The following is a 12,736-nucleotide window of genomic DNA, read 5'->3' as shown; positions in this document are numbered from 1 at the left end:
ATTGCCCTTGAACTGCGTGTCTTGTGAGGCTATTTCAGGGGGCACTTACAAATCAACCACAACATTGCTGTGGATCTGGGGTCACGTGTAGGCCAGGCCACATAAGGAGAGCAGATTTCCTGAAGGACATTAGTGAACCAGATGAGTTTTTACAACAATCAAGAATGTTATCATCAGACTTTTAATTCGATACTGTTATTCAATTTCACCATCTGTCACAGGCAGATTCGATCCCAGATCCCCAGAGCATTAACCTGGGTCTCTGGATTACTCGCCCAGTAACAATACCATTCCTCCAATGCCTAGCTCACATAGTCTTGGCAGAATATGATGTTTAGTGTTGTGTTCTTTGATCTATTCTTTCAATGACACTACAGAATTGCTGGTGACTTAGCCAGAACGATGATTTATTAATGTACACGTGGTACGGTAATGATCAGAATGCTATACAGACCAAGTTATCACAGAGTTAGATTCAACACTCTTGGAACTACCCTTATGTGCAACTGGCCTCGTGCACGCTTTACAACCTTCTGCTGGTAGCTGGATGTCACCCGACTGATGCCTGACGCCATCTACTGGTGGGAGGTCACACTGCTGAGTACATGTAGTATTATATACACGCTTCTCACATCATCTTGTAACTTCTCAAAATTATTGAGCAATTTATTTTTTCAAACAAATTCTGATAGCTCTGCAGTTTCTGGAAACATTTTGGTTGATTGTTTATTTTTTAAAACAAAGATCTAGTCTTTGCAATATAATTACCCAATACACCAATTCACTAATGATGATCAATGTTCACTACTGAATAATCATGAATAGAATTGTGTTCTTTTGCTATGAAATGAATACATAGTTAATATAGAAAAGGTACAGAAGGTGAAATGGCTGCAGGAAGCCACATGCTAGAGGTATAAAAGGGCTTCCTTGACCTTGTGAATACACTGTGAAAATGACAATTTTATAACTAAATGTGATTACACATGGTACTTACAGCTTCCTACATTACAACAGTGAATATGTTTCAAAAGTACTCCATTGGCTTTAAAACACTTTAGGAGGTCCAGTGGTAGTGAGAGGTTTTATAGAAATGTTCATTTATTCTAATTGTCTGCAAACTAAGATTTTTTACACTCGATGTCCTCACCAGAATCATTGATGAAGACTGAGTCTTAATTTTGTGTAATAACCATGGCGTTGACACAGTTTGAATACTTTGAATACTCTGTGAACCTCTAGACACACCATAAGCACAATTATTTGTTGTAAAACACAGCTAGTTGTTGTGATTTGGAATACAGTTTGTAAATGGTGGTCAAGCCTCTTTAGACTGTCATTTGATATATTCCAAAAAAGAAAACAAAATAGTTGAACTCTGGGATTAAATGGGTCGCTGTACAGAGAGCTGGGATGGGAAAATGGGCCACATAGACTCCTCTGTGCTCTCAGAGCCTTATGTCCCATGTAAAATGAGCGGTAACAACCTCGAACCTACTGCCTATGAGTGTAGGAGATGCAGAGACGACGGAAGAATTTCAATCGGAAATTGGACAGGTACTGAGAGAAATAAACCTACAGGGATTCGGGGATAGAACAGGGCAATGGACAGCCTGGCTTCCTCCACAGGGAGCCGACACAGTCTCAGAGGGCTGAATGGCCCTATTCTCCACCCTCCAGATGCTGTGATCTCAGGAGAGAAATTCAGCTGCTCCAGCCACTCCAACTAACTGGAGTCCCTTCTCCCTGGTGCCATTCTAGCACAATGGTTAGCACTGTTGCTTCACAGCACAGATCCGCAGATTCGATTCCTGGTTTGGGTCACTGTCTGTGCGGAGACTGCACGTTTTCCCTGTGTTTGCATGGGTTTCCTCCGGGTGCTCCAGTTTCCTACTACAAGTCCCTAAGATGTGCTTGTTAGGTGAATTGGAGATTCTGAATTCTCCCTCGGTGTAACCGAACAGGCGCCGGAGTGCGGCGACTAGGGGATTTTCACAGTAACTTCATTGCAGTGTTAATGTAAGCCCACTTGTGACAATAATAAAGATTATTATTATTGTAAATGTCCTCTGCACCCTCTCTAAGAACTTCACATGTTAAAGTGTGGGGCCCTATCTAGGGTTCCAGTCCAGAGGGATAGAATTGAAAAGCACGGAGGAAATGTTCAACTTGTTTAGAACCAGGGTTAGACTACACTGGGAGCACTGACAACATTGGTGATCTCCATTTAGAAAAAGGAAATAGAGGCACTGGATAAGGTGCAACAAAGATTCATAATAGACAGAACTGAGAGCATTTAATACTCATGATGTGGAGATGCCGACCATCAGGAGCAGAGAGACGCAGAGAGATCTGGGCGTGCAGGTCCACAGGTACTTAAAAGTGGCAGCACAGGTGGAAATGGTGGTGAAGCATATGGCATGCTTGCCTTCATAGGACGGGGTATCGAGTATAAAAGCTCAAACATTATGTAACAATTACATAGAATGTTGGTTAGGCCACATTTGGAATACTGTGTCCCAATTCTGGTCACTGCGCTACCAGAAGGACGTGGAGGCTTTGGAGAGAGAGTACAGAAAAGGTTTACCAGGATGTTGCCTGGTATGGAGGGTATTAGCTATGAGGAGAGATTGAATAAACGGGATTGTTCTCCCGAGAGAGACGGAGGCTGAGGGACGACCTGATAGAAGTTTATAAAATTATTAAGGATACAGATAGGGTGAACAGTTGGAGGCTTTTTCCCAGGGCGGAAATGACAATTACAAGGGGGCACAAGTTCAAGGTGAGGGTGGAAAGGTTCAGTGGAGATGTGCGGGGGAAGTTTTTTTACACAGTGGGTGCTGGTGGAGTGGAATGCTCTGCCAAGTGAGGTGGTTGAGGCAGATATGTTAGCGACCTTTAAGACTTATCTGGATAGGCACATAGACAGACAGGGTATAGAAGGATACAGGTGGTTGGTCTAGATAGGACACGTGACTGGTAGGGGCTTGGAGGGCCGATGGACCTGTTCCTGTGCTGTATTGTTATTTGTTCTATACAGGGCCTTGGCAAGGCCGAACCAGGAATATTGTGTGCAGTTTTGGTCTCATTATCTAAGGAAGGATGTTCTTGCTCTAGAGGGAGTGCAGAGCAGGTTTACCAGACTGATTCCTGGGATGGTGCGACTGACGTATGAGAAATTGAATCAGTTAGGATTGTATTCGCTGGAGTTCAGAAGAATGGGGGATCTCAGAGAAACCTATAATATTCTAACAGGACTTGACAGGGTAGATGCAGGAAAGATTTTCCCAATGGTGGGAGTGTACAGAACCAGAGGTCGCAGTCTGAGGATACGGGCTAGACCATTTAGGACAGAGATTTCTTCAACCAGAGAGTGGTGAGTCAGTGGAATTTGTTACCACAGGAAATAGTTGAGGCCAATACATTGCATGTTTTCAAGAAGCAGTTAGATATAGCACTTTGGGCGAAGGGAATCAAAGGATATGGAGGGGAAAGCGGGATTAAGCTATTGAGTTGAATGACAAGCCATGATCATAATGAATGGCAGAGTGGGCGGGAAGGGGCAAATGGCCTCTTTCAGCTCCTATTTTCTATGTTTCTTTGTAATCCCTTCCCACACTAAGAGGAGGTGAATGGCTTCTCCCTAGTGTGAATTCGCTGATGTTTCCGCAGGACGGATGAATCACTGAATCCCTTCCCACACTGAGAGCAGGTGAACGGCCTCTCCCCAGTGTGAACTCGCTGATGTTTCCGCAGGACGGATGAATCAATGAATCCCTTCCCACACTGAGAGCAGGTGAATGGCCTTTCCCCAGTGTGAATTCGCTGATGTTTCTGCAAGGCGGGTGAATCAATGAATCCCTTTCCGCACTGAGAGCAGATGAATGGCCTCTCCCCAGTGTGAATTCGCTGATGTTTCAGCAGAGCGGATGAAGCTCTGAATCTGTGCCCACACTGAGAGCAGGTGAATGGCTTCTCCCCTGTGTGAACTCGCTGGTGTGTCTGCAGACTGGATGACTGAGTGAATCCCTGCCCACAGTGAGAGCAGGTGAAAGGACGCTCACCAGTGTGAACTCGCTGATGCTTCCGCAGGTTGGATAAATCATGGAATCCCTTCCCACACGGAGAGCAGGTGAATGGCTTCTCCCCAGTGTGAATTCGCTGGTGTTTCCGCAGGGCGGATGAAGAAAGGAATCCCTTCCCACACTGAGAGCAGATGAATGGCCTCTCCCCAGTGTGAATTCGCTGATGTTTCTGCAGGGCAGATGAATCAATGAATCCTTTCCCACACTGAGGGCAGGTGAATGGCCTCTCCCCAGTGTGACTGCGTTGATGAATCTTCAGCTCATATGGGGATCTGTATCCCTTCCCACAGTCCCCACATTTCCACGGTTTCTCCATGTTTTGGGTCTCCTCGTGTCTATCCAGATTGGACAGTCACTGGAAGCCTTGTCCATACACAGAACACGTGCAGTCTCTCCTCACTGAATGGTGTGATGTTTTTTCAGGCTGTGTAATAGTTGATGCTCTTTTCAGTAATTTCACTGGAAATCTCTCACTCGGGTGTGTTTTGTGTGGGTCTTGGTGCTTTTCCAGTCACACTAATGTTTCCTCAGTTAGTTCACTGGAACACTCTCACTCGGGTGTGTGTTGTTTGGGTCTCGGTGCTTTTCCAATCACATGCACGTTTAAAATCTTTTGAAGCCGACAGATCGGACAAACATTTCTCCTTCTTGCCGATGATATCCAGAGCCCGATGATATTCAAATCAGAAGGAATCGAGTGAGTTTGTCACATCGAGACGTGATGTTTGAGATTTCTGTCTATAATTCTTCCTCTTCCAATATCCTTCAAAAACAATTTACAAAAGTCATCATTGTTAGTACAGGATAGAAATTCAGATCGGACAATTCTATTTCAATGGACATTATTTACTCTATTGTTCTCAAAAAGCTATGAATCTCCATCCCACACAATCTCCCTCCATTCTCACTCTGCTGTGTCTAATATTCAGCCTCCCAATTCTCCTGAAGGTGCTGATTCATGTTGATTGATAGATCAGCTCATTGCTTCCTGTCCAAGACACAGAGATTATAACAGGAGCAAGAGTAGACCATTCGGCCCACTGAGTCTGCTCAACCATTCAATGAGATCCTTGGCCGATCTACCTCAGCACCATTTTCCCCACACGGTCCCCATATCCCTCGATATCTTCAATATCTAGAAACCTGTTAATATTTGTCTTGAACATACCTGATGACTGAGGCTCCACATTCCTCTGGGGTAGAGAATTCCAAAGCTTCACCACATCCACGAGTGAAGAAATCCCTCCTCATCTCAGCTTTCTCTCTATTTTCGCCTGTTCCCCATAACCCTTAACTCCATTGTCAATAAAATATCTGTCAAACTTGTGCTTCAATATATTCAATGACTCCCAGATACAACTGGTCCCTGTGGAAGAGAAATCCAAAGACTAACAACCCTCTGAGGGAAGAGATGACTGGAAATCTATAACGTAGCTACAGTCTTACATTACAAGACAAGAAATAATAATACATTTACTTTATTACAAACTAAATAATATATCTAATCTGGACCATGCAACAACACTCGCGATATCTCTGTCCATTATTAATTTAATTGCCCTGAAAAGTCAGCCATCTCCTGGGGAACCCACCCCTTTAATTGTGAACATTAGGAAAGAGACAATCTTTTTTGAAATAGATTTAGAGTAACCAATTATTTATTTTTTTTGCAATTAAGGTGCAATTTAGCGTGGCCAATCCACCTACTCTGCACATCTTTGGGTTGTGGAGCTGAGACCCATGCAGACACAGGGAGAATATGCAAACTCCACACGGACAGTGACCCAGGGCCGGGATCGAAGCCGGTAAGGCCCTGTGAGGCAGCAGTGCTCTGCTTTTAGTCAGTCAAATAAATGCGTCAACCGGTTAAGGCAATGTTTTTCAAACTTTTTTTCCGGGGACCCATTTTTGTCAACCGGCCAATCTTCGCCGGCCGACCTTCGCGACCCACCATTTTCTCTTACCTTGTTTGCTGCTGACAAAATGAAGGATTCGCAATCGTGTCCAAAGCCCGTGATGTCAATGTTCAGGGGGCAAGACCTGCTCTCTGCCTCCGTTCTAGAATACATCAAATTTTGTTTTCAATCTTCTGCGTCTCTGATTGTGCAAATTCGCTGGCAACAGCTGGCTCTTTGTTTTTTTTTGGGGGGGGAGGGGTTTATTTGATAAAGTTTAACAGGAGAAAAATGCAGAAACTGAAAATGTTTTCATCCTCTAGAAATTGGAGTTTCACCACATTGTTTTTTGAAGACTAAAGGGATTAAGGGTTATGGTGTTCGGGCCGGAAAGTGGAGCCGAGTCCACAAAAGATCAGCCATGATCTCATTGAATGGTGGAGCAGGCTCGAGGGGCCAGATGGCCTACTCCTGCTTCTAGTTCTTATGTTCTTATTTCACTTAAACATTACAATTAAAAAAGTTAAAAAATAAAAGATACTTAAAAATCAATCAATTAATTGATAAAACTTCCAAATATGACCTGCAGGCACTTTGTTTTGGAATGTTTAAAAATCAAGATTAAAAACGCTGACATTCTTTGTTGAAGTTACAGCTGCGGTGAAACCATCGTTGGATCACTCACCATTCTTGAGTAAGAGACTTCCACTTCATCAGCATCAAAGTTCAGAAAGCAACCAATCACATCATTCTCCCCAAACTTTTTGCAGCCGGCTTTTAACAATGCCGGCTGCGAACGGCCTTCAAAAAGGCTGCGACTAGACTTTTAAAAATGCGGCCGCACTGCGCCTGCGTGCCCCGCTCATCGGTGCGCATGCGCAAAACTCATGTGCAAGACGCTGAGCATGCGCACCGGTGAGCGAGCACGCATGCGCAGTGCGGCCACATGGTTTTTATATGTTTGTGGCCATTTTGAAGGCCGCTTGCAGCCGACATTATTAAAAGTCAGCTGCTGCGGCTGTTGCGCATGGATTTGCGCGTTCGGGAGCGCCGCGATGGACGGCTCCGCGACCCTCCCGATACCTGCCCACAACCCACCCGCGGGTCGCGCCCCCGACTTTGACAATGCCTGTGTTAAGGAGATGGGTGGGAGGAGTTGGAAACACTTTGTGGAGCCGTGAACCTTCACGTAAATATTTTTTCTCCCAATTAAGGGGCGATTTAGTGTGGCTCCAGTTTGGGCTCAAATCATCAATGAGGACTCTGATCTCTGGGAAGGAAGGAAACCCTGGCAGGTGGGCGGGGAGGATTCACAAACACCCGCTGGAGACCCCAAGCTCCCAATAAGACCCATTGATTTTATTGTCAGTCTGCAGATGGGGGCTGGAGAACTGCACCCAGGCAGAGGAGAGGGAGGGAGAAAACTGGAAGTGGAGGAAAGAAATGGTGCAGATGGTGAGATGGGTTTGCATTTCAGTCCAGGGAGGAGGGAGAGTGTGTGGGACTGGGATTTCCAGCTTTGGGGGAACAAGAGAGGAAAAAATGTTCCAGAGGAACTAGAATTGTCTGTTCAGAATTTCTATCCTGGACTGACAGTGATGACTTCATTTTTTTTTAAGATTTGAAAAAAATTACATTTAGAGGACCCAATTATTTTTTTCCCCAATTAAAGAGTAACTTTAGCGTGGCCAATTCACCTACCTGGCAGAAATTTTTGGATTGTGGGGGACAGACCCACGCAGACATGGGGAGAATGTGCAAACTCCATACGGACAGTGACCCAGAACCGGGATCAAACCCGGGTTCTCGGTTAACCACTGAGCCACCGTGCCTGCCCCTAATGAAAGCTTTTGTAAACTCCTTTTACAGGATATTACAAAGGGAGAAGTTACAGATGGAAACTCAAATCAAACTTCACAAAGGGCAGCACGGTAGCATTGTGGATAGCACAATTGCTTCACAGCTCCAGGGTCCCAGGTTCGATTCCGGCTCGGGTCACTGTCTGTGCGGAGTCCGCACATCCTCCCCGTGTGTGCGTGGGTTTCCTCCGGGTGCTCCGGTTTCCTCCCACAGTCCAAAGATGTGCAGGTTAGGTGGATTGGCAGTGTCCAAAATTGCCCTTAGTGTTGGGTTGGGTTACTGGGTTATGAGGATAGGGTGGAGGTGTTGACCTTGGGTAGGGTGCTCTTTCCAACAGCCGGTGCAGACTCGACGGGCCGAATGGCCTCCTTCTGCACTGTAAATTCTATGATAATCTATGATAATCAAGATTTAACAGAGTCACTCCATTCATCAGGACCTGAATATCATTGGCCCGTGAATGTGGAAGAAGAAATGTTTGTCTGTTCTGTCTGTAGGAAAAGGTATCAAGAACAGTGTGACTGAAAAAACCCCGAAACACACACGACTCGCATGAGAGTGATCCAGTGAACTGACTGTGGAAAGAGCTTTAACCAGTTACTCAGTCTGAAAAAATATCACACCATTCACAGCTGGGAGAGACCGTACACATGTTCTCTGTGGGGACAAGACATAAACTGATCGTCAAACGTGGAAAGGGACAAGGACACCAGCAGCTTGCTGAAACCATGGAAATGTGGGGACTGTGGGAAGGGATTCAGATCCCCATGTGAGCTGGAGATTCATCACCGTAGTCACACCGGCGACAGAGCACTCACCTGTTCTGAGTGTGGGAAGGGAGTCCCTCAGTGAGGATTTAACAGGATGTAGGAGCCGAGCTGGTGAGGAAGCGAGTGGCTTTTAATAAGGTTCAGACTGCTCTATGTGAGAAAGGAGTTTGATTCGGGGGGTATACCCGGCATAGCTGCGGCTACATAGGAGTCTAAAGACTTCCATTTTGAGACACTGGAGGAGGTGAATGCCTTCATTGTAAAGCATGAACTGGGGTCCAGTTATCTGTATTGGACAAGATCTACCTTTCCTGTGGGGTGGGATGGGTGTTGTGATATCCTCTATATAGTTTTTGGTATTTTCTGATAATATCTGTTTAAGGATGAAGTGAGATTTTCTTTATGAAGCACAATGTAGATATATAGGGGGTGAGGAGGGAGACGGGTGAGCTGACAGATGACTAAAGAACTGTTTTTGTTTTACTCTGAGTGTATGGATACGTCTGTGGCAGCCATCTTGGGTGGACTCTTGGCCTGTACATTTTGAAGATTCACTGGATAGTCCCTCATGGCGGATTCCGTGATGGGGGGATGGGGAGAACCCTGATTCAGCTGGTCACCTGGAACGTAAGGGGATTGGGTGGACCTGTGAAGAGGTGGAGGGTGTTCACACACCGAAAGAATCTAAATGCTGCTGTGGTGTTCTTTCAGGAGACTCACTTGCGGGTTGGAGATCAGACCAGACTGTGGAGGGGTGAGCCAAGTGTTTCACTCGGGCTTTGACGAAAGGCTCAAGGTGCTGCAATTATTTTGTTTCATAAATTTAGAGTACCCAATTCATTTTTTCAAATTAAGGGGCAATTTAGAGTGGCCAATTCACATACCCCTGCACATTTTTGGGTTGTGGGGGTGAAACCCACACAAACACGGGGAGAATGTGCAAACTCCACAGGCAGTGACCCAGGGCCTGGATCGAACCTGGGACCTCGGCTCCGTGATGCAGCAGTGCTAACCACTGCACCACCGTGCTGCCCGTGAGGTGCTGCAATTCTATTCGATAAACAGGTCCCATTTTCGGTCACTAAGATCATTGCGGACAGTAATGGGAGATACGTGGTGGTCAGTGGGTCATTGCCCCTAACTGGGACAATGTGTCATTTGCAAAATAATTGTTGGGACACATCCCAGACCTGGATACACATCAATTGATTCTTGGAGCAAATCTCCATTGCGTACTGGATCCTAAAATGGACTGGTCCAAGCCCATTCAACTGCTACAAAAACAGGAAAAGGGAATGAAACCAGACGGACCACCCGGCAGTGACCCAGGCACCGGAAACGACAACAGCGAACCCGGCAAAAGATAAAGGAAAGCTGTTCATTAGCAGATTGTAAAGGGATTATGGGACACAGATTTATGATTGTGAGCAAGATCTAAAGGGAAGATTTTACGCAGTGAGTGGTAATGACCTGAACTCAATGCTTACACACAAAGGTCGATAATCTCCAGGTCCTGGCAACTCGAACAGTGGTGCTAAAATTTCATGTGAGGATTGGTTGTGAGTTTTCTGTCTGCGAATCCCTTTCTAAGCCCCTGTGAAAGAAGTTTACAAAGGCATTACTGTCAGTCTAGAAATGAACTTCAGGAAAGATAAACATTTCTCCTGGTTTGAATTTGCTGTATGTAAATCCTCCCCTACTAATCCCCTGTAAAAGGAGTTTCCAAAATTAATCACCATCAGTCCAGGATAGAAATTCACCATATTCTCCCCTCCTGCTCCCTGGTCCAGGATGACCACTAATGCCCCCCCGCTGCACACTGACCCTCTTGTCATCAGCAGTCCCTCGATTTGAGGGTGTTGTCTACTCAGGGTTGGGAGTTTCTGCCCTGGGTCTTCATGTGACTGAACAGAGCTGCAGAGCTTTGGACACATGGGACAGGATGTCCAATGAATCATAGAATCTACAGTGCAGAAAGAAACCATTCGGACCATCGAGTCTGCACCGGCATTACCTGATCTGGCCAACTCACTGAAATGTGGTTTATTCTGAATTGCCCAGCAAGCCACTCAGTTTAAGAACAATTAGGAATGGGCAACCCAGCTGGTTTGCCCGTGACACTCACACCCCAGAAAGAATAGAGAAAATCAAAGGGCTGTTTCCAGTGCTGGTTTCCAAGGAATCAGTACTGGGCCCTTCACTCCTGGTGACATCATTGATTTGAAAGTAAATGTAGGAACATGAATAAGAAGTTTACCTGTGACACAAACATGATTAAACACTTGATAGTGAGGAAGAAAGCTGGAGGGATTACATGATAAATGGCAGGACAGGACTAGTTAGGCCAGAGCTAGTTTCCTGTGTACAGGAAGATTGCACTAGAGAAAGTACAGAGGGGATTTAACAACATCAGCCAGAAATTGACAATGTTTGCTCTGAGGAAAGTTTGGACAAACTGGGGCTGTTTTCTTTGGAACAGAAAAGACTGAACGGAAACCAAAATGAAATTTTGAAAAGCAGCCTGGCTAGCTCAGTCGGTAGAGCATGGGAGTCTTAATCCCAGGGCCGTGTGTTCAAGACCCACGTTGGGCGCTTCAGCTTCTTTAATCTGAGAACATTGAGCTGAACTGATTTATGGGCAGCACGGTAGCGCAGTGGTTAGCACTGTTGCTTCACAGCACCAGGGTCCCGGAATCAATTCCCACTTGGGACACAGTCTGTGCGGAGTGTGCACGTTCTCCAGTGTCTGCATGGGTTTCCTCCCACAAGTCCCGAAAGACATGCTTGTTAGGTGAATTGGACATTCTGAATACTCTCTCTGTGCCCAAATAGGTGCCAGAGTGTTACGACTGGGGGATTTTCACAGTAACTTCATTGCAGTTTTAATGTAAGCCTACTTGTGACAACGATAAAGATTATTCTAAATGTATACAATTCTGGGGGATCATGGTGGCACAGTGGTTGTGTGCCTGCGTGCTGGGGACCCGGGTTCGATCCTGGCCCCGGGTCACAGTCTGTAAGGAGTTTGCACATTCTCCCATTGTGTGGGTTTCAACCCCACAACCCAAATATGTGGAGGGTAGGTGGCTTGGCCAAATTAAATTGCCCCTTGATTGGAAAAATATATAACGTTACATTTTTTTAAATTTCTGAGGGATCTAAATAGATTGGATAGGAAGGTCCTATTCCCTTTGGTTGAGGGATGCATATAAAAGGGGGCAGAGATTTAAGGAAGGACTAGGAGGTTTAGAGGGTGGTGAGGATCTGTGACATGCTGTCTGAAATGATGGCAGAAACCCTCATAACATTTAAAAAGTATTTAGATAGACATTTGAATTGATGTAATTTAAAAAGCTACAGACCATGATCTGGAAATTGGGATGAGACTGAATACCTCCTTTGTAGCCACGGTGAGCTGAATGAAATGCAACAGGAACAACAAACTTTAATAAAATCCGGGATAGTAAATCTCACTACTAACAAGATCAGCAGTTTGCCCAGTTTAGCTGCCAAGTATGCTAATGTGGTAATTTTAAAATTTACCTGCATACATAAGAGTACAACAGCAAATTATTTAACTTCCCCAATGTGATCGGCGTAATTAGTCTCAAATTTAACCTGGAATGGTCATTTAAATTTTCCCAGTCACTCTGATATCTGAAATCTTTATCCACGGACAGAACAGACAAACCATTTTACCTCCCAATGATATTCAGGTCCTGGTGAATGGAGTAAGTCTGTCAGATGATGATGTGATGTTTGGTCTGAAATTCCCGTTAGTAAATCCTCCTCTTTCTAAAGGAGTTTCCAAAGGAATTTCACTCTCAGTCCAGGAGAGAAATTCACAAGAGTCTCTCTTCGGGCTTCCGGGTCGAGAACGGCCGCGCATGCGCCCTGCTGCACCTGAGAAAGATGGCGGCCGCGCATGCGACCTGCTGCACCTGAGAAAGATGGCGGCCGCGCAGGCGCCCTGCAGCATATCAACACCAAAACAGATGACAGCCGTTTACAGGGGCCGATCAGACAGAAAAACACCTATGCGGCCGCCCCATTCGGTACAAACACCGAACTGTATCAAAAGTGCTGGAACCAATTTATCACTCTAAGGAACGTAATGGAACAATGG

At 45.5% G+C, this 12,736-nt stretch overlaps 1 protein-coding gene and 1 non-coding gene across 5 annotated transcripts; one reads left to right on the top strand and one right to left on the bottom strand.

Moving 5' to 3' along the window:
- Positions 1-386: 386 nt before the first annotated feature.
- Positions 387-12,486, bottom strand: LOC140421437 (uncharacterized). Of its 4 annotated transcripts, XM_072506153.1 has the most exons (5): positions 12,310-12,486; positions 10,098-10,204; positions 6,050-6,143; positions 5,254-5,451; positions 387-4,848 (listed from the first exon to the last, which is right to left on the bottom strand). In XM_072506153.1, exon 5 carries the CDS (start codon positions 4,399-4,401, stop codon positions 3,619-3,621), a length of 783 nt encoding a protein of 260 aa, XP_072362254.1. In that variant the 5' UTR covers positions 4,402-4,848; positions 5,254-5,451; positions 6,050-6,143; positions 10,098-10,204; positions 12,310-12,486; the 3' UTR covers positions 387-3,618. The 4 variants fall into 4 exon arrangements, with proteins under 4 accessions (XP_072362254.1, XP_072362252.1, XP_072362255.1 ...); XM_072506151.1 differs by lacking the exon at positions 5,254-5,451; XM_072506154.1 differs by lacking the exons at positions 5,254-5,451; positions 6,050-6,143.
- trnak-cuu (transfer RNA lysine (anticodon CUU)) lies at positions 11,130-11,202 on the top strand. Its single transcript has one exon. It is a non-coding gene; the product is annotated as a tRNA-Lys (tRNA).
- Positions 12,487-12,736: the final 250 nt, after the last annotated feature.

The sequence above is a fragment of the Scyliorhinus torazame genome, chromosome 5 (assembly GCF_047496885.1).
Source record: "Scyliorhinus torazame isolate Kashiwa2021f chromosome 5, sScyTor2.1, whole genome shotgun sequence".
Classification (NCBI taxonomy): domain Eukaryota; kingdom Metazoa; phylum Chordata; class Chondrichthyes; order Carcharhiniformes; family Scyliorhinidae; genus Scyliorhinus; species Scyliorhinus torazame.
Note: the sequence above shows the minus strand (reverse complement) of the source record. Positions and strands in the feature narration are given on the sequence as shown.

Coding starts and splice junctions, on each gene's coding strand:
- LOC140421437 (XM_072506153.1), bottom strand. CDS start 4,401: ATGGAGAAACCGTGGAAATGTGGGGACTGTGGGAAGGGATACAGATCC.